The sequence below is a fragment of the Lytechinus pictus genome, chromosome 18 (genome assembly GCF_037042905.1).
Source record: "Lytechinus pictus isolate F3 Inbred chromosome 18, Lp3.0, whole genome shotgun sequence".
NCBI classification, from domain to species: domain Eukaryota; kingdom Metazoa; phylum Echinodermata; class Echinoidea; order Temnopleuroida; family Toxopneustidae; genus Lytechinus; species Lytechinus pictus.
In genome coordinates, this window is record NC_087262.1 from 9,292,710 (window position 1) to 9,318,746 (window position 26,037).

Here is a 26,037-nt window from a genome sequence, read left to right on the forward strand (position 1 = left end):
TATTTATTGATTCATTAATTAATTAATTAATTTATTTATTTATTTTTACTTCGACTTAGCCACCATTTCTATGACCACAGTTCAAGTTTTCCCTCACTTCTGGGTATTTAATTTGTAAAACTAAAAGGGTGATTCCATTCATGTCGTACGGGACATTTCAACTATACAATTTGTAATCTGTATATAGCTTAGCCGAATATGCTTGAGCAATAAAATTGTCTTTTTGCCAGTGATAAAGTTATAGGGGTTATAGTCATGTGGAAATCGATAACAAAAAATATTCGATGATGAGTGAATTAACGGTGAAAATGGTGTATGTCCCGTATGCCAGCAATCAACGAATATCTAAGCCCGGTCTCACTGGCAATACCCCTTCCATCTGAATTCAAATCCATTCACCAACTTGTACCTCGATCTTAATACATTCACCTTATTCCACCCAATGATTTTATTCACTTTTGTTTTATTTTATTTCATTTTATTTCCAGGAACATAATTACAATTATAGTAAATTTCAGTACATTGAAATAATACAATACAATATCCGAAGGAAAGAAAAATCAAATTTCTGTTAGAAGACTCTCCTCATTAGCTACATGCTGATATAAAGAACATGAATATCAAAATACAGTTTAGTTGAACATTGTGAACAAATGACAGATAACAAAGACATTTGAAGACATACTTCGCGAATACAGGTTTATAAATAAGATGAAAGAAAAAGAAAGGAAGAAAGGTAGAAAGAAAAAAAATGAAAGAAAGAAAGCGAGAATATAAAGAAAGAATAAAAGAAAGAAAGAAAGGAATTAGAAAGGAAGAAAGGAAGAAAGAAAGAAAGAAAGAAAGAAAGAAAGAAAGAAAGAAAGAAAGAAAGAAAGAAAGAAAGAAAGAAAGAAAGAAAGAAAGAAAGAAAGAAAGAAAGAAAGAAAGAAAGGAGAAAGGAAGAAAGAAAAAAAAGAAAAAAATAAATATAGGAAAAATAAAGACAGTAAAAGGAAAGGATTTATCAAAATTGATTCAACCAAAATTATTTGGGTTACATGCATGCACCCACTATTTATGTAATTCAATCTTTGCCATCATTTTGCCCCGAACCCCCAATCCCACAAAACTTCAAACAATCTGTATCTTGTCGCCCCCCCCCCCCCCCCCCCTCCTTTCAATTCGGAGCTGGTTTCGTTGATGACGAGTCGATCAACAAAGCAAAATGAAAGAAAACGGTGAGTCAGACAAAAGAATGTTGCCAGTTCTCACCAGACATACCATATACTTTGCAGTGCAAAAAGGCAACACAATTATTAAAAAGCATTACCCTGCTCTCTATGACGTCATGCTGATTTATTACGCCATTCCGCCGACCAAAAAGGTAACGACGTATTTGCCGATTTTCATGATTTTGGTGAGTTTCTCTCAATTTTACGAAATAAAAGTTGATAAATGAGGCGTAATAATATCACATGTGAACTTTGACTAATATTTCACAATGTAAATGTACTATTCTTACAGTTTTTCTGCCATCAAAATGTGACCTGTTTGAAATTACAAGAAACAGTTAAAGCCAGTGTGTAGTCCCACGTTAAGGATTTGACGTTTGTCCAAATCACAATCCGGATTGACCAGATTTAATTTCCAGAGCCCATCATAAAGTAAGGGGTTCTAGATACCAAATTCTCTTTTATGCTCAGCCACCATAAAATCTGCTTGACTAATGTATGATTATTATAATCAAAGGGGGAAAGTGAATAAAAGAGACACTATTTCTTAGGATTTCCCCCTGGGCCGGGCCTGGAAATGCAAAATGGGATTTTTTCAAACTGGTGATCATGGACATGGTGATAACTGATATTGATAAGAATAGAAATCAGTTTATAGGAATTAGGATCTAATGATTTTTGCCTTTAATTTGGGCACTAACTTAGATCCAGTGCACTTTCGCACCTGGCAATGTTAGCTAACCGATATTAGCTCAATTTTTGTCTGAATTCATTGCAAAATTATATCTAACTGATCCTTTTTATGTTAAAGGAAAATGAAACTGGCTTTAGAACAAGATACAGTAGCTTTGAGAAAAATTGAATAAATAAATAAGAAAGTTATGAGCATTTGAAGTTAAGATAATTATTAAAATGTAATGTTAGAGGCCGTTCTCATTACGCTTTCTAAAACACTCTGGGGCTACACCGCTATTCCAACGCGTGTTGGAAAAGTCGACGCCAGACGGGTACGTTTTGGCCTTGAATTTCCAGCAAATTCATATAAATTACGGCCTAAATTTAGGTCTAACTTATTCATTATATACTAATTTCTTAATTATAATGTAAAATGGGTACTCACGGGTTCTTTTCTTTCCAAATTTTGTGTTTTCATCGCCTCTTCTGGCCAACTCTTGCGATGGCTGTTGTCGCCATAGGATCCTGTACATGCAAATCCAGGGCGAGTTGTCACATGACGCTCGCGAGTCTCTAGGGGTAATGGCCTTTAATCAAGGCGTTCTTTTTGCTATAATTTTATAATGACGCTTAAATATCGAAATCAATGTAGACGAGTCTGTGCAGGGGCATAACAGGGGTATATAAGAGGGGGCATAGCACATGTCGCGTGTGGAAGATAATAGTTACGTAATGTAAGTCCCGAGCACTAGCGTACCTAGGGGGGCAGTCTGCCCCCCCCCCCCCCGATGAGTCACAAACCCATGCAAATTACGTATCTCTGCCCCCCCCCCCCCCCCTGACGAGCTTGAAGACTTTTTTTTTTTTTTTTTTTTTTTTTTTTGCTTGTCAAATTTTTTGGCGGCCGATTTTGCCCCCCTGTGGAAAATCCTAGGTACGCCACTGCCCGCGCTACATGTATGTTGGTAGCCCTGGGACCTCTGGATATTAACTAATCCAATTTAATTACAGATGGCAGATTTTTTTATTATCTGAGTAGCCCCCCCCCCCCCCCGGGATTATTTGTTCTCACATGACTTTCCTTCCATTTTACATTTCCTTTCGTTCTTTCTTTCTTTCATTTTTTCTTTCTTTCTTTCTTTCTTCCTTCCTTTGCTCTTATCATGTTTTTTTCAGGTGAAATCCACTCGGGGGATGGCCAGCCATGCCCCCATCTGTTTACGCCTCTGAGATGTAGGCTATACTCATGATCTTAATCTTCGATTTTCCAAAGTAGGGGGGGGTGCATTTTCTCAAGTAAAATTTGACAACCCCCCAAAAAAAGGTTATCACAGAAAAATTGTCATTTTGTCTTGCGTAAGATTTGACAAGTAAAACAAAAAAGATGGTTACTAAAAATAAAAGACTGTCATTTTGTCCGTGTTATATTTGGCAAGCCCCCCCCCCCCCCCCAAGGTTAACATATCGGAGGCGCGATAGCTCAGTCGGTAGAGCGGGGGTTTCGGATTCCGGTGACCCGGGTTCGATTCCCAAGTGGTGTGCTAGTGCCCTTTGGTAAGGCATTTATTCTCATTACCAGGTCCCTCGGAGAGGACCTTAAGCCGTCGGTCCCCTGGTTGTTTGCTCACAGGCATTCGTGCTTGTTTAGCAGTCAGGTATAAAATCTCGATATAACATAACATTAAAAAAAAGTGAAGGTCATTTTGTCCTGCGTGAAATTTTAAAAGTAATAAAAAGATGGTCACTAAAATTGAATTTCATTTTGTTTGTGAAATATTTGGCAAGCCCCCCCCCCAAAAAAAAAAAGGTTTTAACTAAAAATGATTGAAGGCCATTTTGTTCCTCTTAAAATTTGTCAAGTATAAAAAAAAATCACTAAAAAATGAAGGTCATTTGTCCCACGTAAAATTTGACAAGCCCCCCCCTAAAAAAAAAAAATGAAAGGTAACTGATAATGATTGAAGATCATTTTTTCTTGCGTAAAATTTTACAAAAAAAGTGTGTCACTATTTGGCGAGCCCCCTACCCCCCCAAAAAAAAAAAGGTTTAACTAATAATGATCGAAGGTCTTTTTTTATCTCGTAAAATTTGACAAATAAAAAAAAAGTTGTCACTAAAAAAAGAAGGTCATCTTGTCGCGCGTTATATTTGGCAAGCCCCCACCCCCCCTAAAAAAGTTTGTCATTAAATATAGAAAGTCATGTTGTTCAAAGTAAAATAAATTTGAGAAGCAAAAAAGAAAAGGACAAAAAAGAGCAAAGAATATGAACAAAATATCCCCATTACAAATATTGCTGTGATTCTCATAAGGAGGTGGGGGGGGGGGGGGGGACATAACTTTGTACGAACGACATATTTTTTTTTACATCCACAATATTGACTATGAATCTCAAAAGGTGAAACGGGCCAGAAATGCTCAACCACCCCCCCCCCCCCGATCTGCCACTGATTCCAATCGATAATGACTTTTCCCTGCAATACTGATGCTTGAAATCAAGATACTGAAGATTGATATATTGTAATATAAATTATGAACGTCTGACAAAAAGATAACCAACCGATCACCTGACCAGTACGTGAATCACATCGGAGTTGATCAGTCCCCACAGCGTTTAGAACGCTCACCAAGAATTCAAGAAAAAAGACTGAAAATGTAAGTTTAACCTCAATCCATTAACTTTTAACCATTGTAATAGATTATTTAAGATGTTAAGAACTAATTTATACCAAAATTTTTACCATCCAATTTGTATTAAGGCGTACATTTGCCAAAGTCCTTGTGTGCAAATAGAAACGGCAATGTCTAACCGGTTTTATCACTTATGTCGCCTATGAGGTCCATACATGTAATGTTTGGACCTCATTGGTACTAGGAGTGTTCTAAAACTAGTTTACTGGAAAACGGTTCAGGAAGCCAGTTTGGAAGATTGCTTTGCTAGCGTTCCCACTTGATCACCCGAAAGTGGTTTTCTAAATCACTTCACGTAAAGCGCTCTTGTTGCTATGGAAATGCTCTCAGTGGGGTGACACGTTTCGCGCGAAATTCGAAACCGCAGCATAGGCATTCTACACCTATTGTGTGGAGTAGCGCGCTCAAAATGTGCGAAGATCGCTTCCCAAAAAACAGTTGTGTCCTCACGCTAAACCAGTTTAACGAGGCAAAGCGATCTTGAAAACTACATCGCGAGGTGGTTTTCCAAACTGGTTTGGAAGATCGCATCCAAGACCGCTTCGACCGTTCTCACTACGCGTTAAACTAGTTTCCACTAAACTACTTTCCAGTAAACTAGTTTTAGGAACGTAGTGAGAACAGCCTCATAGATCCTCCTATTGACAATGCAACAAAAATTACATGTGTGATATCCCATGTGACAAATTTTCCCAATACTTTGGTATACATATGACTATTATGTCTATGAGTATGTTTATGATCGTGGAGAGATTTTCCAACTGAGTTTTGAACATGATATTTCATACATTTTAAGGTCAAATGTGTTGATTTTTTTAAGGGATCTTAATCTCAAGATGTAGATATAGTGCAGAAAAAATTAGGCCCAAAGACAAAGTCATTTTCATTTTACAACAAGGCTTTGTGTGGGGGAAAATAGTCAATTTGAGCTGATTTAGAGGACACCAAAATGTGACATGCTCAAACAGGGTCAGGGTGGGGGGGGGGGGGGAAGGGGGGTCATTACAAATGAAGAAAAAAAAGCCAGTGTGTTTGAGATGTTGTATACCAGTGTGTAAGGGTGGTGGGATGTCAAAATACACTTAGATGTAAAACACTTAAAATCTGATTTACCCTAAACATAACATATCGTGATGGTGCATTATAATTTTTGGCAAAAAGAAGCTGCTGAAAACTGCTTATCTAATAAAAGAGAGCCAATGGAGTAAATTAGAAAGTCAAAAGGGGCGTAAGCTTTCGATCCTAGCAGAATCTTCTTTTTTTTTTTTTTGCCTCCGACAAAGATTCTGCTAGGATCGAAAGCTTAGGCCCCTTTTGACTTTCTAATTATAATTTTTGAATAGTTAATGACAAGTTAATATTATGCAATAAAAAACGTGATAAACTTGGGCTCCTTAAGACCCTTGTGGGCTCCCTAAAAAAGTGCTTGAGGAGCCCGGCTGGCTCCCTAAGAAAATGGTAAAGGTCAGGCCCAAACCTTGTGGTTGGTGGATAAAGATATGACTAAACTTGTCCCGGTGTTGAGAAACTGGTCCCAGGTGTAAGGTACTGTAAAATACAGTCTCCACTCTCCAGAGTAGGGGTGTTGGTATACTAACCTCGCAATACGTGTGAGTGGGGTGTTAACATGATACAGTAGGAGAATAGTGCCAGACACTACATTATGTTGGATTTTCATTAAATTTTCAGCAATATACATGTATGCCTACTTGTATGGTTTTTCTCAGTTTATTCTCCTTAACTTTTTGTTTAGGTGGACTTGACATAAATAAAAGTGGAATAAACATGTTGAAATCCGATGAAAAAGTTTACATTCAAAGACCAATTATGACAATTTTGCACTTTATACCAAAAGGGAAAAAGTATTAAAAATATCTGAATTTCAGAAGTTCTGTGGGCCTGAGATTTCAGATATTGGAGGTTTCAAATTTGGAGTTTGCCTGAATCTATTATTTATTTTTTGTTAATAATTATGCTTGTAAGATACATCGCCTTCTCATGAACCATTTTTTCTTTCAGGTAAAGAACACATACATGTACATGTACACTGTAGCCATGAGAGAATGCATTGAACTTTTGGTTGAAAGAAAAACCTTTGTACATGTAAATATTTAAGATATGTTTGTTTATTTGTACATGTTTCTCCCTTCATTGTAAGGTTGTTCGCAACAATAGCTACACATACATGTATGTTCATGTAATCGGAGTTTTGGACATATGCTTTGACCCTCACAATCATGGTTACATGAACATCTTGACCGATTGCATTCTTACGCAAATATGACGTCCAAACTCTTATCAAGATAACATTCGATAGGGGACTTATCAAGGTTATCATGAAGGCAAAATAGTTTGTACATGTATGCTCTGTGATAACTCTGAAATTACATTTAAAGCAAGCAACATTTGAGTAATAGACATCACTATTCTATTAAACTTGCATCACACGTAGAATTACATTTGGTTTTATACACTCATGTTTCCCTTCATTATTTTCTGTCATCCAAAGGGACATACAGTGATTCTTATTATTCTGCTGTTGATCTACATGTTCTTAGTCCAAAACTGATAATTCTTTCAATTTTTGTTACTGCATGTTCGTACATGTAGATTCTTGAACAGAAGCTGGATTACTGTTGAATATTGTTGGATATACCACTGCGCTCCCTGCTATCATTGGACGTAACACCAAGAAACCTGTTGAATATCACTGGATATAACACGGAACATCTCTCTAGTATCACTGGACACTGCATCTGGGAGAAAGATAGGCAGTATCAACATGAAGTACTCTTCAATATCATACATCCTGCTGCTTGCAGGTAAGAATCTGATATTCCCATAAAAATATTCCCTTTACTCTACAGGTATATATTCATAAATCTACATGTAGTATACATGTATGACTTACTATCTTACATTTTAAGTTATCTTAAATATTTGTCCTCCCTTTTCTTCATAACTTGAAGAATTCAGAATTGAACTTCGTTAATGACTATTTCCATATTCAAAACAACTTGATACATAGTACTTAATTTTTTCAATATCAAGGCAGTCTTCCACCTTTTCTGTTCTATTTATTTCCTGTCTTTCCTATTATTTTTTTTATTTTTTACTCTCATTGTATTTTTATTTATTTGTTTCAAGTGATACGAATAAAATTTAAAGGTGTTTCAACCAATCAAGCTCTGTAAAGCTAGCCTTAATATACGTTGTTGCACCTTTGTATGTTCATCACAGTATGTACTTTGCTTTTACATATTATCATTATGAACATGCATGAATAATTAAATGAAGAAAGACGCGGCTCTGATTCAATTAGGACGATGCATTAGACTGATTTCGCCATCATTTCCAACCCAGTATGCAATACAGTACTTTAGAAATGATTAATTTAATATTTTGTTTCATGCTTTATACAATGAAGTACATGCACAGAGGTACATGTACTACATTATTGTATACATTGTACAATGTAGGTCTCTGCTAAACTTCTTTCAGGCGAGACAAAAAGGACAGGGTATTTGTCTCGCCTGAAAGAAGTTTAGCTTATACCCTGTCCTTTTTGTCTCACCTGAAAGAAGTTTAGCAGAGACCTACATTGTACAATGTAGTAATCACTTTTCCTGTTGGTCTGTAAAGTCTGTTTATAGTCTGTTTATCTGTTGGTTTGTATTTATATGTTTAAAGAAACCAAAACCCAAGATGAGAAGCAATCTTATTGGAAAAAGTAAAATAAGAGGAACAATTTAAAACAAGATTCATCAAAATCGGTTGTGAAATAAGCAAGTTATGGAAGTTTATTAAGGTCTTGTTGTACATGTACATGTACTTTCTATTGGGATCCTCAAATTGGCAAACATGCTTCAAAATGGCTGATTTTGTGGACAACTCTCCATTTGTTTTGTACACATTTTTTTAGATTTTCTCTATTATCTTTAAAATTGCATATTGCTTCATTCTGAGCATAACATATTTCATGGGGAAAATATAATTCACACCACATATTTCAAGGTCAGGAGGAGATGATGTAAAATAAAGGGGAAAATCTGAAAAATATGTGTACAAAACAAATGGAGGGTTGTCCACAAAATCAGCCATTTTGAAGCATATTTGCCAATTTGAGGATCCCCATAGAAAGTACAACAAGAATTTTCAAACTTCTATAACTACATGTAGCTTATTCTATAACCTATTTTGATAAAACTTGTTTTAAATTGTTCCTCTCATAAAATACTCTGTCCAATAAGATTGCTTCTCTTCTTGGGTTTTGGTTTCCTTTAAGTGTTTGTTCAACTTGCTCTCACTTCTTTATTTGTGCATCAGTAGGCCTACTGTACATGTACTGTACATGTATGTTCATACTTGGTGCATACATGTATATAATATGATCGTTGGGTAGTACCACATGTGTTTCCATGAGGATGATGAGGTCAGAGGTCATGTAGGGGTCAAAACAAAAAGTCAAATGATATGAAGTCATATCCATCTTTTTTATTTGAAGTTTTTGTTTAACTTTGTCTCATTTCTTCAATTTTGATCACATTTGGTTCCGATGATCTTTGGATAATATCAAATGTGTGTTGTTGAGGATGATGGGGTCAAAGGTTGTTGGGTTAAGAGGTCAATTTTTTTCAACTTGTTCTCATTTATTTATTTATTTCTGCATCAATTGTGTTTACACCTGGCACAAATGATCCTTGGGCAATACTGTGTGTTCATGAGGATGATAAGGTCAAAGGTCATCTAGGGGTCAAAAGATCATACATGTATCGCATATATTTTATTGATTCCAAAATCAGGCGAGACTCATGGTTCGTGAACCACCTTGTTTTAGATACAGTATTTGCATGTTTTTTTTTAAATTTTATTTTTGCTTGCTTCTACAGCATTCTTACTTTCCACAAGCAATGTGGATGGAACCACTGCTTCGATGGCCACAAATGTGCCTGGAACAGAAACAGTTGTAACAACACAGGCATCGAAAACTGAAACGGATGGAACCACACAGGCATCTGGCTCCGATAAGACCACCGCAGCCTTAGAGGTGACAACTTTGAGAAACACCGGGACACCTGAATTTGAGACCAGTGCACCGCCTTGTGATAACGGTACAGAGAACTGCACCACAACTGCACCCACACCATTAACCAGTGGTCCAGTGTCACCACCTTGTGACAACACAACTGAAAACTGCACCACGACGGCATCCGCACCATTAATAACAAGTACAGTGTCACCGCCTTGTGACAACACAACAAAAAACTGCACCACGACAGCATCTACACCATTAGCCACTGGTACCATGTCACCGCCTTGTGACAATGCGACAGAAAACTGCACCACAATGGTATCCACACCATCAGCCAAAAGTACAGTGGCACCACCTGTGACAGATGCGAATACGGACACCACCACCATGATGCCAGAGGATATGACCACCGTAATAATGGACATGAGCACCAGTCTCCCAGACGGGACTTCGTCCACCGTTGCACCGGATACCACCTCAAATGCCACACCTACCCAAGCCCCAGGTACGTCAGAAAGGACACAGCAGCCCATGAAAACATCCACTGCAAAGCCAACAGAATCACCAAAGCCAGCGGATAAGACCACAGAGCCGGCTAAGCTCCCAACCGCCGGTGCTTCAACAACCAAGTCAGGGGAACCGGAGAAGATGCCCCATCATGGCAATTCTTCTGTCGTAGTTGGTCTTGTTGTCACCGCACTTCTTCTCATTTTGATTGGCGGTGTAGTCATCTTTATTAGGCAGTAAGTGAAACTATCAGTATGAGTGGTAACCTACATGTACATACATGTATAGTGATTAACTCACTACTTTCTGGATTCAGATGGTCCACGATAGGCACAGGGGTGGATCCAGGATTTCAGACTATAGGGTTAGGGTTAGGTGAAGAAGGGTAGGGGGCTAGCCAAAAATGAAAAAAGGGTCATTACTCCAAATTCAGTCCATTTTTCATCAATTTTGATAAGGAAAAAAAAGAAAGGTGATCACCTTTTTTTTCCTCTTTGGAAATTTGGAAAATATTAACAAGCAAAAAGGATTTTTAAAAGTTCACTTTTTAATATAGGTTCTTATTTCATTCCATATTATTAAAGGTAAGTTTATTGTATTGTATTGTATTCTATTTCTGTTATATTATTTTTTATAGGAGGAAATTGAGAAACAGCTATGGAAGACTGAATGAGGAAACAGAAGACAGTGGATGGTCAGCATTCTCAAAGAACCCAATCTACAGAGGAGATAGGGTAAGTGGTTGACAATGGCACATAGGTGTGCGTTCAGACGTTATCCCAACTAGGGAAAGGTAGCGCTATCTTTAACTGGTGGTTATCAGTAGCGTGCGGTGATCAGTAACATTTCATTCGCAGATAGTGGATGGTTACCGCTCTCTAAGAATTCTGTTCACAGAGGAGACAGGGTGAGTGTTTGATTACGATATTAGGATCATATTCAGGCGCATTCAGACGTTATTGCAACTAACGAAAGGTAGCGCTATCAGTGGGTGGTGATTAGGAACACGTCATTATCGTTCCTTATTATTATATCAAATGTACTGGAAGTGATCCTGTGTATAAAATGATATCATAAACAGCTTTCAGACCTATCATTTAAATTTGTTAGTTATTTAAGAGTTTTAACCAATTTAGGGCCATTCTTGGCCATGTGTGTGACTTAAATTATGACACATCTTGATTTAGTTATAAATCTAAATCTTTTACAGATTAATAACTAATAATGATGATTTTGATTTTTTTTTTCTTTTTTGAAATTCACAAGAATTTCAAAATGAAATTAAACTTTCAAAATCATGCTTCTGTGTGAAGTCAAACATGTGACCCACTTCTTTTGACCTCTGACCTCTGACTTTGAACGTGCATATTGGAGAAAGCAAAAAATAACATTTCCAAATGATATTAAACTGGTAAAACATGTTAATGTTTTTATCCTTTGAATCGCTAAATATCTAAAATTTCTAGATTTATAACTACATGTACTTAAAATCAAGATTTTTCAAAATTTCAATCACACACATGACCAAGAATGGCCCATTGAAAAAGCTAATTTTGCAAATAAAAGCATTGAAATGAAGCTCCCTACGTGTACCTCAAATTTCATACCCTTATAATGCTTTTTTTTTGGACCACCATGCATGAAAAACTGACAAAAGCATTGTGATAATCATTTTCATTCCAAATACAAAAACTTTTTTTGACCCTTCTTAAAAATCTACTAACATTTCCTTTGGATTTTTAAGAAACAGTTTTAGTGGTATACATGTATGTACAGTGTAAATGTTAAAAGTAACCTTAATAATTAGTATGACTACTACTTGTTACAAATGTGAAATTCTCTTTTGACTTTTAATTTTAACCTTGATTTCTGTCTCTTTAAAAAAAAAATGATATACTTATTATGTACATTGTTCATGTACATGCAAATCTGAGAGTTGAAGCTTTGTAATGCAATAACAGTTTAATAATTCTCACTAAAAAAAGTAGGATTGAATCCTTGTATTGAAACTTTATTTACCACAAACATGTAATATATTTTTAATGTTTATTTTATTTGTAATTGTTGTTTGTTCTGCTGTGTTTTATTTATTTGATTTCTATTGAATTTCCCTTTCCCAGAATGAACCGTATTTGTGAGCAGTCTGTGCGCACACACACACATGCAAGCACACCCAGGCCATACATGTATGTGAATGCATGCTTGTTTTGATAACCGTTTAGAATAGAAAATATCCTCATCTACTATCTTTCCTCGTAGACCAATGTAGTTTGGTGTCATTTTTTTATGGCCATTTCTACTGGTGGCTTCAAGTATGCCTAACAGTGATAATTTATGCACTATTATATCATTTACATGTAGCAACAGCACGCATATAGCTTTTAATATTGCATGTCCATTGGAAGTGCATCTATTTTTCTTGGGAAGCCCCCCCCCCCCCAGCCTGGCTCACACCTTTGCATTTTAGGCTTGCCCGACGCGAAGGAAGACAAACACCCTCTATTGCAACACAACAAAATGAAACAAGCTATTAAGTACAAGGTAAATACATGTACGCTGTCTAACTACATGTTGGCTTTGAGTTCTACATGTAGGTTGCTCATTTGAAAGTTCTTCAAACATCCGCAACCAAAGACTACCAAAATACACTACAGGCAAAGACAAGTGGCAACAAGCCTATGCGAGCAGCTTATTCAGACCAATACCGTGATACTGCTTGATCTTCCTAAATTTGCCTCACTTTTGTAGTTTGTACTACTTCACATAAACTGTGTTCAATTCTACATGAATTCGTCGTCCACAGCTGCGTGATTGCCACTAAACATTTTGCTGCATGCATGTACATGTAGTATGGAGCGTCAGGCAGCTGCTTTTGGCTTATGAAGTAAATACACATTTAAAAACTCAAAGGTGTGAACGTGGCTTTATGGTCACATAACATTACATTTATTTTGGAGTTGGATCCATCTTTAACAGTGTGCTAACACCCTTCTTTTATAAGGCTGTGTTCAATCAATGTTCTTTTCACTCTAGAAGCACGTTTTTTTAAAGATGTTCTTTCCTCACCACATCACGTTCATGTCAAGTGATTTTCCATTCATAGTTGAAAGGTCTTTTAAGATGCAAACACGAAAGGCAAAAAAGTGTGTAGATATGGACAATTGTCCATTTCACCATTTTGATTTTTTGCAAAAATTGATTGGAAGTTCTTATAAAGTACAAGCCTTCTTCTAGTGTGGACATGCATACATGGACATTTGCACCCTCCACGTGTTATTCTTCTTGAGCCAAACTCGCCAACACACAGACATTTCATGAAACAAACTGTCATTGATTTTGCCATCTGATTGGCTAAGAGCAGATTTGTCACTGATAAAAAAAAACATTTCATGAAATGCACCCCTGGGGCCCGTTGCATAAAACTTTTTAGCTGAGAAAACTCAGGTTGTTTTTACCAGAGTTTTTTGCCCTGTGTTAAAGTCAATGGCAGAAATCAGACTAACCTTAGTTTTCAGTTTTTACCAGAGTTTTCTCAGGTAAAAAGTTTTATGCAACAGGCCCCTGGTATTTGTGACACATACATGTAGTGGGTGGGCTTGAAATAGGGACAATCAGACAATATTCATGGAAAGTCACTTGAACGCTATCCTGACTCAACCAGATTTTGTGAAATTTATGTTTGCGTATTGATCTGTGATACGTGCTTGTGATTCTAGCTCAAGAAATTTGATTGAACTCGCCCTATAAAACAACATCCTAACTGATCATTTCATTCATATCTTTGTACATTGTATGTAGAAATATTTTTACTCATAGTTTACTTTGGGGTTTCATTCATTGTGGTATGCCCATTTATGCATTAGTTTAAACAATTCATGACTAATTGAGGATAAAGTTGATTGGTTTTATGTGGGGACAGATTTGGTTGAGGGAACAGGCTCATTTTGCATTACAATTTGACAATAGTTTTTGGAATTGCATACTGCATTTTTTTTTTTTTTTTTTTTTTTTGGGGGGGGGGGTTCTTTGAGTCATATATAATACCACTGTAATTCCATTTCAAACATTGACCTTTTTTTTTTGGGGGGGGGGGTCTGTTTCTTGAATGTCCAATATGTGTCTGAATTGTCTCTTTGTCTGCCTGTCTGTCTTTCTGTCTGTATGGGTTTTATATCATTTTATAGATGTTTTACTATCATTCATACATGTATATGGATGTAAAATGAAAGCATGAGTGCGATGGTGCAAAATTGTACATAAAGTAAATTTATATGAAACAAATTTATTGTGTAAGTCAAATTGAATCTAGCTCCCTTTCTTTAGCACAAAGAGTTTTGATCATTGTACACATGAACCATTACCAGAGTAAGAATAAGAAAATCTGGCATTTTGCGAAATGAGCACATAAAAGCAAACATGAACTATTCATTTTATAACAAAATTACGGTTTGAAAAATGAGAAACTGTAGGCTATTCTGTATACTGGTAATGCATGATTGAGTAAAGAGATGACCCCTAAAATCCTCAAAGTCCTACAGTTCTAAATTCCCTATGATTTTAACAAAGCAGCCGTATAAAGTGCATGCTTATTTCTCCTGGTGTGAATGACCCTTCAATAATTACTTGCATGTCATCATGTGGAATGTTGCGGGCTTGTGGATACCAGCTTTCCTCGTTTTCATGCATGTTGCATTCAACCAATCTTCCATTCATATTTAGTGTGTGTTTATGTCCTATTAAATGTGCATGTAACACCATTTCACATTTGTATATATATTTTTTTAATGTTTACATGTAGAATTTCTGTAAAGGAATTGTTTGGTTATTGGTATACAAGAAATAATGATGCTTGGTAAAATGAGGAGATATTTAAATGAAATTATGATTTTGTTTTTATGAATTGTGCAGTTTTTCCTAAAAATTTTAGAAGAAAAGATATAATGTACACAAACCATTATTACTTAAAGACTGTTTGTGAATGATCTTGCAACTTTCTTGATGACGTTGTAAACATCATGAAACCCTTAATATGTTACTGTACATGTACTTTGCAAATATTTCCTACATATGCAAAATGATGACAGCTCACATTCAATGAAGAGTTGTTTTTCATTGCAGCAACGCTTTAAAGGACAAGTCCAACCCAACAAAAACTTGATTTGAATAAAAAGAGAAAAATCCAACAAGCATAACGCTGAAAATTTCATCAAAATCGTATGTAAAATAAGAAAGTTATGACATTTTAAAGTTTCGCTTCATTTCACAAAACAGTTATATGCACATCTCGGTTAGTATGCAAATGAGGGAACTCATGACATCACTCACTCACTATTTCTTTTGTATTGTATTATATGAAATATGAAATATTTAGATTTTCTCGTCATTGTCATGTGAAATGAAGTTTCATTCCTCCTTGAACACATGGAATTCCATTATTTTAACATTTTGTGGTTCAAGCAAGGAGGTCCTAATTGTCAAATTCATAAAAATTGAAATATTGTATAATTCAAACAATAAAAAACAAAAGAAATAGTGAGTGAGTGACATCATCGACTCTCTCATTTGGATGTAACTGACTCGTTCATATAACTATTTTGTTAAAAATAAGCGAAACTTTGAAATGTCATAACTTTCTTATTTTACATCTGATTGTGATGAAATTTTCAACATTGTGCGTGTCTGATTTTTCTCTATTGCTTCAAATCAACATTTTTCTGAGGTGGACTTGACCTTTAAGTTCATAAGACTTAAAGAGTTTTAAAAATTTCACAGGGTGAAAATATGAAAAATACAAGGGCCAACTATTTTTCCAATCGGCCCCAAGAGCTCACCTATAAATATGAACAGATATAATCGTCAGTGAGAATTTTAAGAAAAAAGTTTTTGACTTTCTTCCAACGTTACTGGTGTATACATGGAGTGTATTCAAGGGTGTGAGAGTTCAGATTTTTATCTGATTTCAGATTTTATTTTTTTGATTTTCAGCTTAATTTCAGCTTATTTTTGGCCTTCCTCTGTACAAAAAGTATGGGAGCTCTTTCTATTCCAGACTTTTTCAACACTCTTCAGCTTTTTTCAGATCTTTTTATTTGTGACCACTCACACCCCTGTGTATTGAATTTCAAATCTTCCTCAATTTATTCAATTATTATTTCTTTTCTTGCTTTGTGTTTTTATTTCATTACAGGACTACCAACTGTTATGAAAAGATATCTAAAAAAGCTACTCCAAAGAATTATCTCCTCGTTGTCTTGAAGTTGTGCTCGGAAGATCTTTCATCTTCTAGTCTCGCTCCCAGGTACTGTTACAACAGACGTATTTTCATCTTTCCTCTTTACGACAGCAAAGTTATTGGTCAGTAAACATGCTTTGATAGCAAAGTTTGTAGTCACCAAACACACTTTAGAAGGGAGACTTGCACTGCCCAATGGAATTCAGGTGAAATATTTTGAAGGTGTAAAACAGTACAGTAGATACCCTGTTGCAATCAGGTGATATTGATGATATTTTTTCTCGCTTCAAAGCTTTAGTTTTATCTTCCAAATATTAGAGTACTCTTTTTGTTTCTTTACATCCATCCATTATCGTATCAAAGTTTTAATTCTTTTATGGTAGAGATTAAATAATTCTTTGCATGTCGGAGAAATTGCAGTCCAATTTGATGTGTGTATTTAATATTTTGTTCAATGACCTTGGGATGTTTAGAGTAGATAAATTTGTTTAAAGTACTGTGTTGATGTTGGCGTTTGTGCTGGATTTGGAAGTATAATTCAAAAATTTAGTTTGCTTTCTCTAGTGCCAACATCCACTTTTTACGAAAATTAGTCAAATCACATTTAGTGCCGTTTCCACAAACTTTTTGTGAAGATTTTTAAAGGATGCGAATGTCAAAAAAATGGCAAAGTCCAGCATTTGTAATTTATGTGACAAAAGTGTGCAAAACATGCTTTAATGTGCAGAAGCTTTTCCCAATGTTTGCTGGGGCACTTGGTGTCGCTTTTCGTTCGGAAAGGTTTTGAAAAATTTTGAAATTACTCACAAATGTAAAGCAACTACAAGCGGTCCCTGCAAATAGTTGACGAAGTTTCGAAGCTTCCAAATATTTAAAGCGCATATTTTGCACATTTTTGTTTTATAAATGTGAATGTTGGACTTTGCAATCTTTGCAAAACCTTCACAAAATGTTCACGAGCCCCATGAAAAAATGGCACTTTATGGTTAGCTCAACTCCTAGCGAGATTTGTCTGAAGACCAGCTTTATTTGTAGTGTGGTGCTTTGCTGATGTAATAATTTACCCAACACTACTTATTATAACCCATGGTTTAAACTTGTGATTTCAATTTTACATTCAGTTTTCAGAGATTATCCGGAGAGTTTATGTATCATATTTATTGCCTTGGAAGATAGCTGTTATATATTAATGTAATATCAGTAGGAGTTGACTTTATCATACAGTTTCCCATCATACATGTCTGCCTTTTTCTACGATAGCATAGTCCATATTTCCATCCATCTTTTCATAGTTACATATTTTTTAGTTTAGTTTGCTTAAATTTTTTTTCAGTTCAACAAACTCTGCATGTACCTTTATTATAAATGCAATATTATTCAGAAGTTGGAGAGTTTAATAGCACTTTCGATAAATAACTTCTTTGTCGCTTGGAATGAAAATGACAAATTGATGTTGAATTGAAAAAGTAACTTTCAAATACAGGTGGTGTTCGTTTGACAAAATTTGTGTGTTTTTGATCATGACCATGCAAATTACCATAGTATTGCATAGACCCTGACAGTTAATAACATAATCATTAGACATCACACCAGAAAATGTGATGGATATATGTTCAGACAATGTATCATGGATATTTTCAGAAAATAGGACACTGTTTTTGAAGGACCCGAGTGTTGCATAGCCACTGAAGGTTGAGCATTTTGATTAATGGCGAGTGAAATATGATCGGATGATATCTAGCATGGATATTTTCATAGAAGTAAAAAAAAATATGAGGCTATAACAATAAATTTCATTCAGCTTTATATACAGTAACCTTTATTAATACTGAACATGCATGTGAAAAGAACTGAAAACTACATGTATGTATGTGTGTAAAAATTTTATTAGTACTATCTGTACTGAAGATTGTACTTTTTGTATTCTACATGTGTTTGTTATACTGTATTACCTACCAGGATATTTTGTCTCCATTGTATATTTTTCAGCTTTATAGATTGAGACAAAATGAAAATTAGTCAACTTTTATTAATTTTCTTGTATTTCTGCTTTGCACAGTATAGTTGGTCCAAAATTTCATTTTCTCATAATGATTGATACACATACCCGTGTATCAGGCCTATTCATTCAATGTATTCCCTGTTTAATAGAAAAAAGCTTAAATGTAGGAATTCTCTTGTTCATTCGATAGACAAAAAGTGCGTTGAGCCAATTACCTGTATTGGTTATTCAACATTTATTTTATTATCTAGTCAGTCATTTAATTTATTTATCTAATATCTTTTATTGGTTTGTTCACTTCTAACTATTTTTTTCATTAAGTACAGTACATGTATGTAATCAAGTAAATTGTCTTTAATATTCATTGACGTGTCTTTGTACCTTTTTATTGTAAAGCAAAAACACGATTTGTGCAATCATTTACCTGTAGTTATAACAACTGTATTCGTACACTTTAACACGTCTTCACATATTATTATTATACTCTATATTAGTTTAATGGTCTCTGTGTAAAGCACTAATAAAACAGTACTGTAAATATTGTGGCGGAAAGAGGGCTTAGAACGTGGCTTGTGGATTATAAGTCAATATTTAATGTGTGTGGCTACAATAACGAGATGCAATTCTGATCGGGAGGTGTCAAATTGGAATGCATGCATACAGTTGAAGTAATCACATCATAATGTCATCACATGAGGGATAGAGGGTGCCAACTCCATGGATTTGTGACCTTCTGGTTGTAATGGTTTTAAGTGCATTGTGATTGCAATGTTGTGAGCCTGATGGTTGGCTGTCTAACCTGTGCAGGGTTTTACTGTAATCCATCGGTCGATTGAAATTGAAATTTGATTCTGAATGATGACATGCACGCCGCCGTATTACAAGAGGTAGTGGATGTGAGTTAAAGGTCAAGTTCACTCCAACAACCAGAGGATTTTAATGAATAGAGATAAATCAAACAAGAATAGCACTTTACTTTTCATGAAAATCAGATGTTAAATAAGAGGTACTGGATGCGAGTTCAAGTTCAAGTTCACTCCAACAAGTTGATTTTTTAATGAATAGAGATAAATCAAACAAGAAGAATAGCACTGAACTTTTCATGAAAATCAGATGATATAAGAATTTTGGGACATCCGTAAAGATTTAATGATTTTCGCAAAATGGTTATATACACAACATAAAGTGAAATTATGCAATTGAGAGCGGATGATTTCACACGCTCACTATTGCAATTCGTTCAATTCGAGCTGCAATAATTGAATATAAAATGCATCTTGAATCTTCAATCTTTATTCTCGTTAAGCATTTTTAGAAACGAGGAAGGATCCCGAATCTGTGTTACAATAAACCAGTGCTTGTGTACAGGGTCTATAGGAGTGATTACACATCCGCGGTTTATAGGTGGCGGTGCGAGGTTGGATGCGATCAAAGCCCTTTATTACAGAGTTTGACCAATTCGATGACAATGGATTACAACAAGGTGATATGACTTTATTAGGCAAGTACAATTTAAAACAAATTGCAAACGTTGCAACCCACGAAAGTAAATTTGCCAAATTATTTGTAAACGGCTCTGGCCGCATCCAACTTCAGAAGAAAACTGCCATCTACATGTAACCCGGTGATATGATTGCCCCTTAAGCTGTATGCTACAAATTATTCCAATTTCTTATTTACATAAAGCTAGAGTGTAAATTTGTTATTAGACGGTCTTGTTTGCTCTTTCATTTCGAGGCTCTAAACCACATCCGGTATGAAATATAATCAATGGTAATACACCATAATTTACATGTATCTCATTTAGAGGATTAATTGGACACTTAAACCGGCTTGTCGTTTTATAATGTGCAATTAACCATATAGCTATAAAACAGTACAGAGTACACCCATACATGTTATATGTATTTGTATAGTAAGGAAAAGTTTTAATTTAATAGAATTTACTGCACAATGTGAAATGAGTAAGGTTGATCTGTGTGTGTTTCATGAAGTAAAACAGATTGTTTGTTAAGAACCAGAATGTCACTTGCGTCTTTTTGACACTGAACAAACACTTTGTAACATGATATAGTTTATTTGAAAGAGAGAATGAAGAGAAGGTTTATCTACGTTATGTAAAACTTGATTTTAAGATTACTGTATGTGAAGTAGAAAGAAGATTTGTATAAAATGGTAAGCTTGTAGCGAAAGATTATATAAAAACTGATTTTTGGTGTTTATCATAAGGGCATTTTCACCACAGATGGACACAGAGGCAAAAAAATCAAGTTTATATTCATGTCAAATGCTTTATGGTTTTTAATAAAACAAGACCTGAAGTTTCTGAGACAAACATTTTTCCGACTCTGGCAGCCATTTTTTATTTCAAAATGGCTGCCAAAGTATGGATACAAATTAGTGTTGAAAATAGTGTATTGATACATATTTTGTTTTGACAGATTTTTAAAGAACAGGTTTGATCATGATGTTTTCGCCTGAGATTTAGCTTGCTATTATAACACTTTTTAAAATCCCACAGAAAGAAACACCAGTAATTCATTCATCTGATGAAAAAACATTGATGAAGTATGTGATATGGTATGTAATGTCAGTTACCGAAAACATGAACTTTTTTTTCTCATTTCCTGGAAAAGAGGATATATTATATGAAACTTGGTAGATTTCCTCTCTAGGTAACACCCCTCCCTTCTGCACCAAAATTAAAGATTAACAATTAACAATGAAGCCATAGGGTACCATTAAATATATGTAATGTCAGTTACCAAGTGGAAAATGTAATGTCAGTTACCGAGATGTAATGTCAGTTACCATTATAAAACGTTGGTTACCAATATTGAAATGCAAATATGTGGTCAATTTTAGGGTAAAGAAATATTGTATACTTGTTATTAAGTCTTTCACTTTAAAAGTCTCACCAGAAGGAGCTTGCTATTGACTTTTAAAAGGTATATTTCACAAGGAATACTATATGAAATTATGAAGGAAGTTGCATTTCCATCGTGCAAAAAAAAATTACTATGAAATTGTTTTGTACATGCACTTACCAAGTACCTAATTGTTTGTATCAGACAATTTTTTGTTTGGTTTTCGGGGGGGGGGGGGTAGGGGGTACTTTTCCCAACCTATTGCCTAAATATGCAAAAAAAACATTGTGATGAAGGGGATTTCCAGGGTCCCTTTTTTAGTTTCCAGGATTCTTTTGAGCATTGCCTCGTTAAAAGTAAATTCCTGGTTTTTATACAGGTGTGGATGTGTGATACAATTTTGTTTTTGGTTTACAAGTATAGATGAAAAGTGAAATTTGACAGTTCAGATCTATGTTGCATGGATCTACTAAAACTGTTTTTTTTTTAAATTTACAAATAGTTCAGTATCAGCTTAGAAGCTGGAGTTTATTTTATGTTGACAGGTTAAAAAAGAAATTAGCAAAGAAAATGATTAAACAAATTATGAAGAGAATTGAAATCCGACAGATATGAACAAGCATTGCTTGCACTGACCAGAATAGAAATCAATAAAACTACATGGCTGCATGAGATTCGGGGGAGGGGTACGTGTAGCCTAGGGGAGGAGACCCTTATTCATTTTGCCTTTTTTGAGGGGAGGGGGAGGTTGGAGAAGGAAAAGGTTTAAAAAGTCAATATAAACTGATGAATATATATTATGGGTGTACAGTCAATGCAATATTAAATTACTATAGGAAAACATGTAGCTGCTATGACCCCCCCCCCCCCCCGAGTATTAAGTAAAACATACATTTCTTATCTTTTGATAATTAAAAATGTGAAATATTATGAAACTTTTATTATTTAAAATAGCCTTACATATATTAAGTACCAAGAAAATTATGCCCCTGAAAATCATATAGCACTGGTAAATGTTAATATGTATTGTCAGTTACCGACAAGTAATGATAAAAATGTTCAAGAAAGGAATTAAGAAAAAGAATTTTTTTTTTCATTGAAATGTTCCTAGAAACTCGGGTATACTTCCACATCAAGCTCACTTTCATGTGAAGCCCTGCACAGAAGATACAATGCAATGATTCCACACATTTGACTTCCATGTGTTATCTCTATGGCAAATTAAGTGTAATGTCAGTTACCAGCATGGTTGTGGAAAAATTATCATAGCCCCCAAAAGACAAAAACGAATGGTTTAATATTTTGACACATCTTAACCTAGTAACGGAGGTATATTTACATATTCAAATTATTACTCTATCTACTTCGGGACATGAGATATTTCAATTTTAATGAACACCCTGAAATTGCATGTCTTTTTGCGTAATGTCAGTTACCGACACATTTTTGCTTGCTGATGCGTAAAAAAATGTGGTTACTTAGGAAAACTTAGTATCAGAGTATACAGCAAGGTTCCCTTTATTAACTCTATCAAAAGCAAACTCCCATCATTTGTTGTTTTAGAGGTACACACAATGAAAGGTGTGAAAACATTGTGCCGTGTAATGTCAGTTACCGTGAAAATGCCCATAATCATGTCAATGTTATTGTACATGTATGTACATCATGCGTTTGAGATGGATTTTATGGTTTTTGGACTGTACATGTACATGTAGTACAAATAATTTGAATTTGTTTGAATATGAGAGGGCAGAATTGAAAAATACTGTACTACATGTACATGTAGGTTAGGTTTTAGTTCCCTAATAGAATTTCAATGGAATGATATACATTCATCTGTAGTTCCTAACTTCAAGCATGTCTGTTCTAAACTAAAAAAAGGACACCCCCCTCTGAAGCCATTTCAATATGGGGGCTTTCTTTTCTCCATGCACATCAATTGTGGAACGAGAAATACTACAATTAATATCAACATAAAAATTCAATTTCACATATCAAAAGATATTTCTGGTTTGAATCCAGTATTGAATAAGAGCACTTGCTCAGTATGAAACAAGTTTAGAAAAAAATGATAAAAGACAAAAATATGTCATTTCATAGAAGGAAGTCATAGAATTCAATGTAATTGTCATTTTGGGTTTTTTTTTTGTAGGGAAGCCTATGAAGATTAGTATTTCTGATTATATAATTATTTCGATGAGCAAGATGTACATGTATGCACTTTTATTGTTATGAATGTATGTATGTATGTAAATCTATTTCATTCCACCTTGTACTTTGATCTTATTGTCTTATCATGTCACTTGTTATTTGTACATGTCCAATGTATGTTAATTTTAGGATAAGAAATGATACTTGTGTATTTGTCTATTTTCATTTGAAAAAAAAACATTTTGTGATTTTGTAGAAGTTATGGGTCTACAGTCAAAATAATGCCTTGTGTAGCTAGATCAAATATTAGTATTTTTTAGTAGTTCTAAAGATATAGAAACTTTGTAAGGGGTGAACTCTGGGATGGTATATCAATAGGCCTTTTCAATCAAGGATGACCCTGTTCACATTCAAAGTCACTTTCCTAGTCGTTCCCCCACTGGGTTGGACCAGATCGCTTCCATGATCACTATGTGCATTCAGTCGCGCTGGTCGGTTCCCCGCTGGTTTGGTCCAGATCACTTCCATGATCTTTTTGTGCATTCACGGTTGCGCTGGTCGGTTCCCGCTGGTTCGGTCCAGATCACATCCATGATAACTTTGTGTATTCACAGTTGCGCTGGTCCATTCCCTGCCTGGTCGGTCCAGGAAAGTGACTTTGATATGTGGGCTTTAATCAAATGGGATGTGCTTTCAAATATATTTTGTGTGGGATTTTTGGACTGTCGGTGAATGATAATTACTGCATGTTTTTGTAAATTATTGTTACTCTACTGTATCGTTATTGTAATTCATGCTGTTTTTTAATCTTTGTATTTGTAAACCCATTTCATAATTGAAAATTATCCTCAAGTTCTGCAGTTTACAATATTTTTTCAGATTAAAACAACAATAACCCTGCATTTTTACCTTAAAAAGTTGCATTATTAGCAAAATCACTAATACGAACTCCATTCTGCAAAAAACTCTGTACTTCACACATGGATGGATGTATGGGACTAAGCACAAGAAGTTCTCGGGTCTGGCCACTTTTGTCAACTCAATATAAGGGCATTTGCAGTATTTATACATAGAAAAAAAAACGAGAGCTCAGAAATTTATGTTCACCTTCCCCACATATCAACTATTAAGGCTTGAATTATCATTATTATTTTCATAATTTTGGGGGCTACTTTTCAATTTCATAGCCTACTGCCTTATAATGAAAACAATATTGGAGAAGCTTTAACATAGCAGTAAACAGGAATTTTCTTTTTCAGGGCAATTTTGACAATTTGTTTGGGCTAAATCGCCCCAAGCCCCCCCCCCCCCCCTTTGTAATTTTCCCCAGCTACTTTCACGATTAATGCTTGATTATACAGTATGTATGTGTAATTTCAGATCTTTTGAGGGGTTCGTATCGATATATACATATATTCACATTGTTGTGCCTAGACAGTTTGTATATAATGTATTCACTTTGTAGACTTTTACGATGCTGAAATCATTCATCTATTTAAAAAAAATGTCACTGTATAGATCAGAAGTAGAGGGGATTCTTTTGACATTTTAATTTCCTTTTTTGTAGACTGAACTGCAACAGTGCCAGAATGTTTTAGACTTATATAAGGATAAGAAGAAAAAAAGAAGAATATGGATAACTTATGGCAGCTTTTTTGGTACTATTTATTTATGTATACATTATTACATCTTGTGGTTGCAATGGGATTGTTGAACTCCATATTGATTTTTAAATTCAGAGAAAAATATACTCAACCTTTATGCTGATGTGAACGGCTCAAGTCCAGGTGGAATTCCGGGATATAAATTATGGCGTAATTTCCTTCGGCAAGAAATTTATCCACATTGTGCTGCACTCGACCCAGGTGAGGTAAATGGGTACCCGGCAGGATTAATTCCTTGAATGCTTGAGCGCCTAGGCAGCCCAGCTAAAGCCGGGGTAATAATAGCAGGGCCCGCTGGGAGAACAGTTTTCGGAACTGAAGCAGCTACCCTGGGTAAATATACCGCTATTATTATTATTATGCACAATATGGACTATATAAGCAACAGTATTGTAGGTTAAACTCAACTTGGCCAAGAGTTGGATCTGTTTTGTTCTTATATATATTCATATACCGGTACTCAGTTCTTCAAATCAAGAAATGGGAATATTTGAATGCTCAATTAGATATTTTGTAGGGGCTATTTTTTTTCCTCATTGGGGCGATTGCAGAACTTTGGGGGCTATTTCATTCATTCTATTATCTAATTTTCAGGGGTAACAAGCAATTATGAAGTAAAAACAAACATCATTATTCTGCCATAGTCAGAATACTGATTTTCTAAGTAATCTTGAATATTGTTTGTGGAAAATTTCAACTCTAAAAAGAATAGTCACCACAAAGCAAGCATATTGGGAGAATTTGGGGGTTGATTTGGGCTGTGAAGAGGGTGAAATTGCATGTCGTACTAGTTTATGCTGATTAAAGTGTCTTGCAATACATACATGTACGCTTGCTAAATCGTCCAGATGTGACGGTCTTCTTTAACACACTTTAAAAAGAGTAGAAGTAAGAAGTGTGTTGTAAGTTAATAAGTGCCTGGTTAGTAAGTCTAAGTAATAATGGCTTCTCTTTTACTTCAAAATTGTCATCGATGTGCTCATTCTGGTTTGCTAACTTCGCCA

At 35.1% G+C, this 26,037-nt stretch overlaps 1 protein-coding gene across 5 annotated transcripts; it reads left to right on the forward strand.

Annotated features, from left to right (window-relative positions):
- The first annotated feature begins 1,222 nt into the window (after positions 1–1,222).
- LOC129281318 (mucin-2-like) lies at positions 1,223–20,838 on the forward strand. 5 transcript variants are annotated; one of them, XR_010296519.1, is made up of 7 exons: positions 1,223–1,399; positions 7,189–7,400; positions 9,468–10,353; positions 10,755–10,851; positions 12,238–12,303; positions 16,305–19,258; positions 19,378–20,368. XR_010296519.1 is itself a non-coding variant. In XM_064113376.1 (6 exons), the coding sequence occupies exons 2-5, from the start codon at positions 7,361–7,363 to the stop codon at positions 12,253–12,255; spliced, it is 1,041 nt and encodes a 346-aa protein (XP_063969446.1). In that variant the 5' UTR covers positions 1,223–1,399; positions 7,189–7,360; the 3' UTR covers positions 12,256–12,303; positions 16,305–20,838. The 5 variants fall into 5 exon arrangements, 3 of the variants coding, with proteins under 3 accessions (XP_063969446.1, XP_063969448.1, XP_063969447.1); XR_010296520.1 differs by lacking the exon at positions 12,238–12,303; XM_064113376.1 differs by having other exon boundaries at positions 16,305–20,838.
- Positions 20,839–26,037: the final 5,199 nt, after the last annotated feature.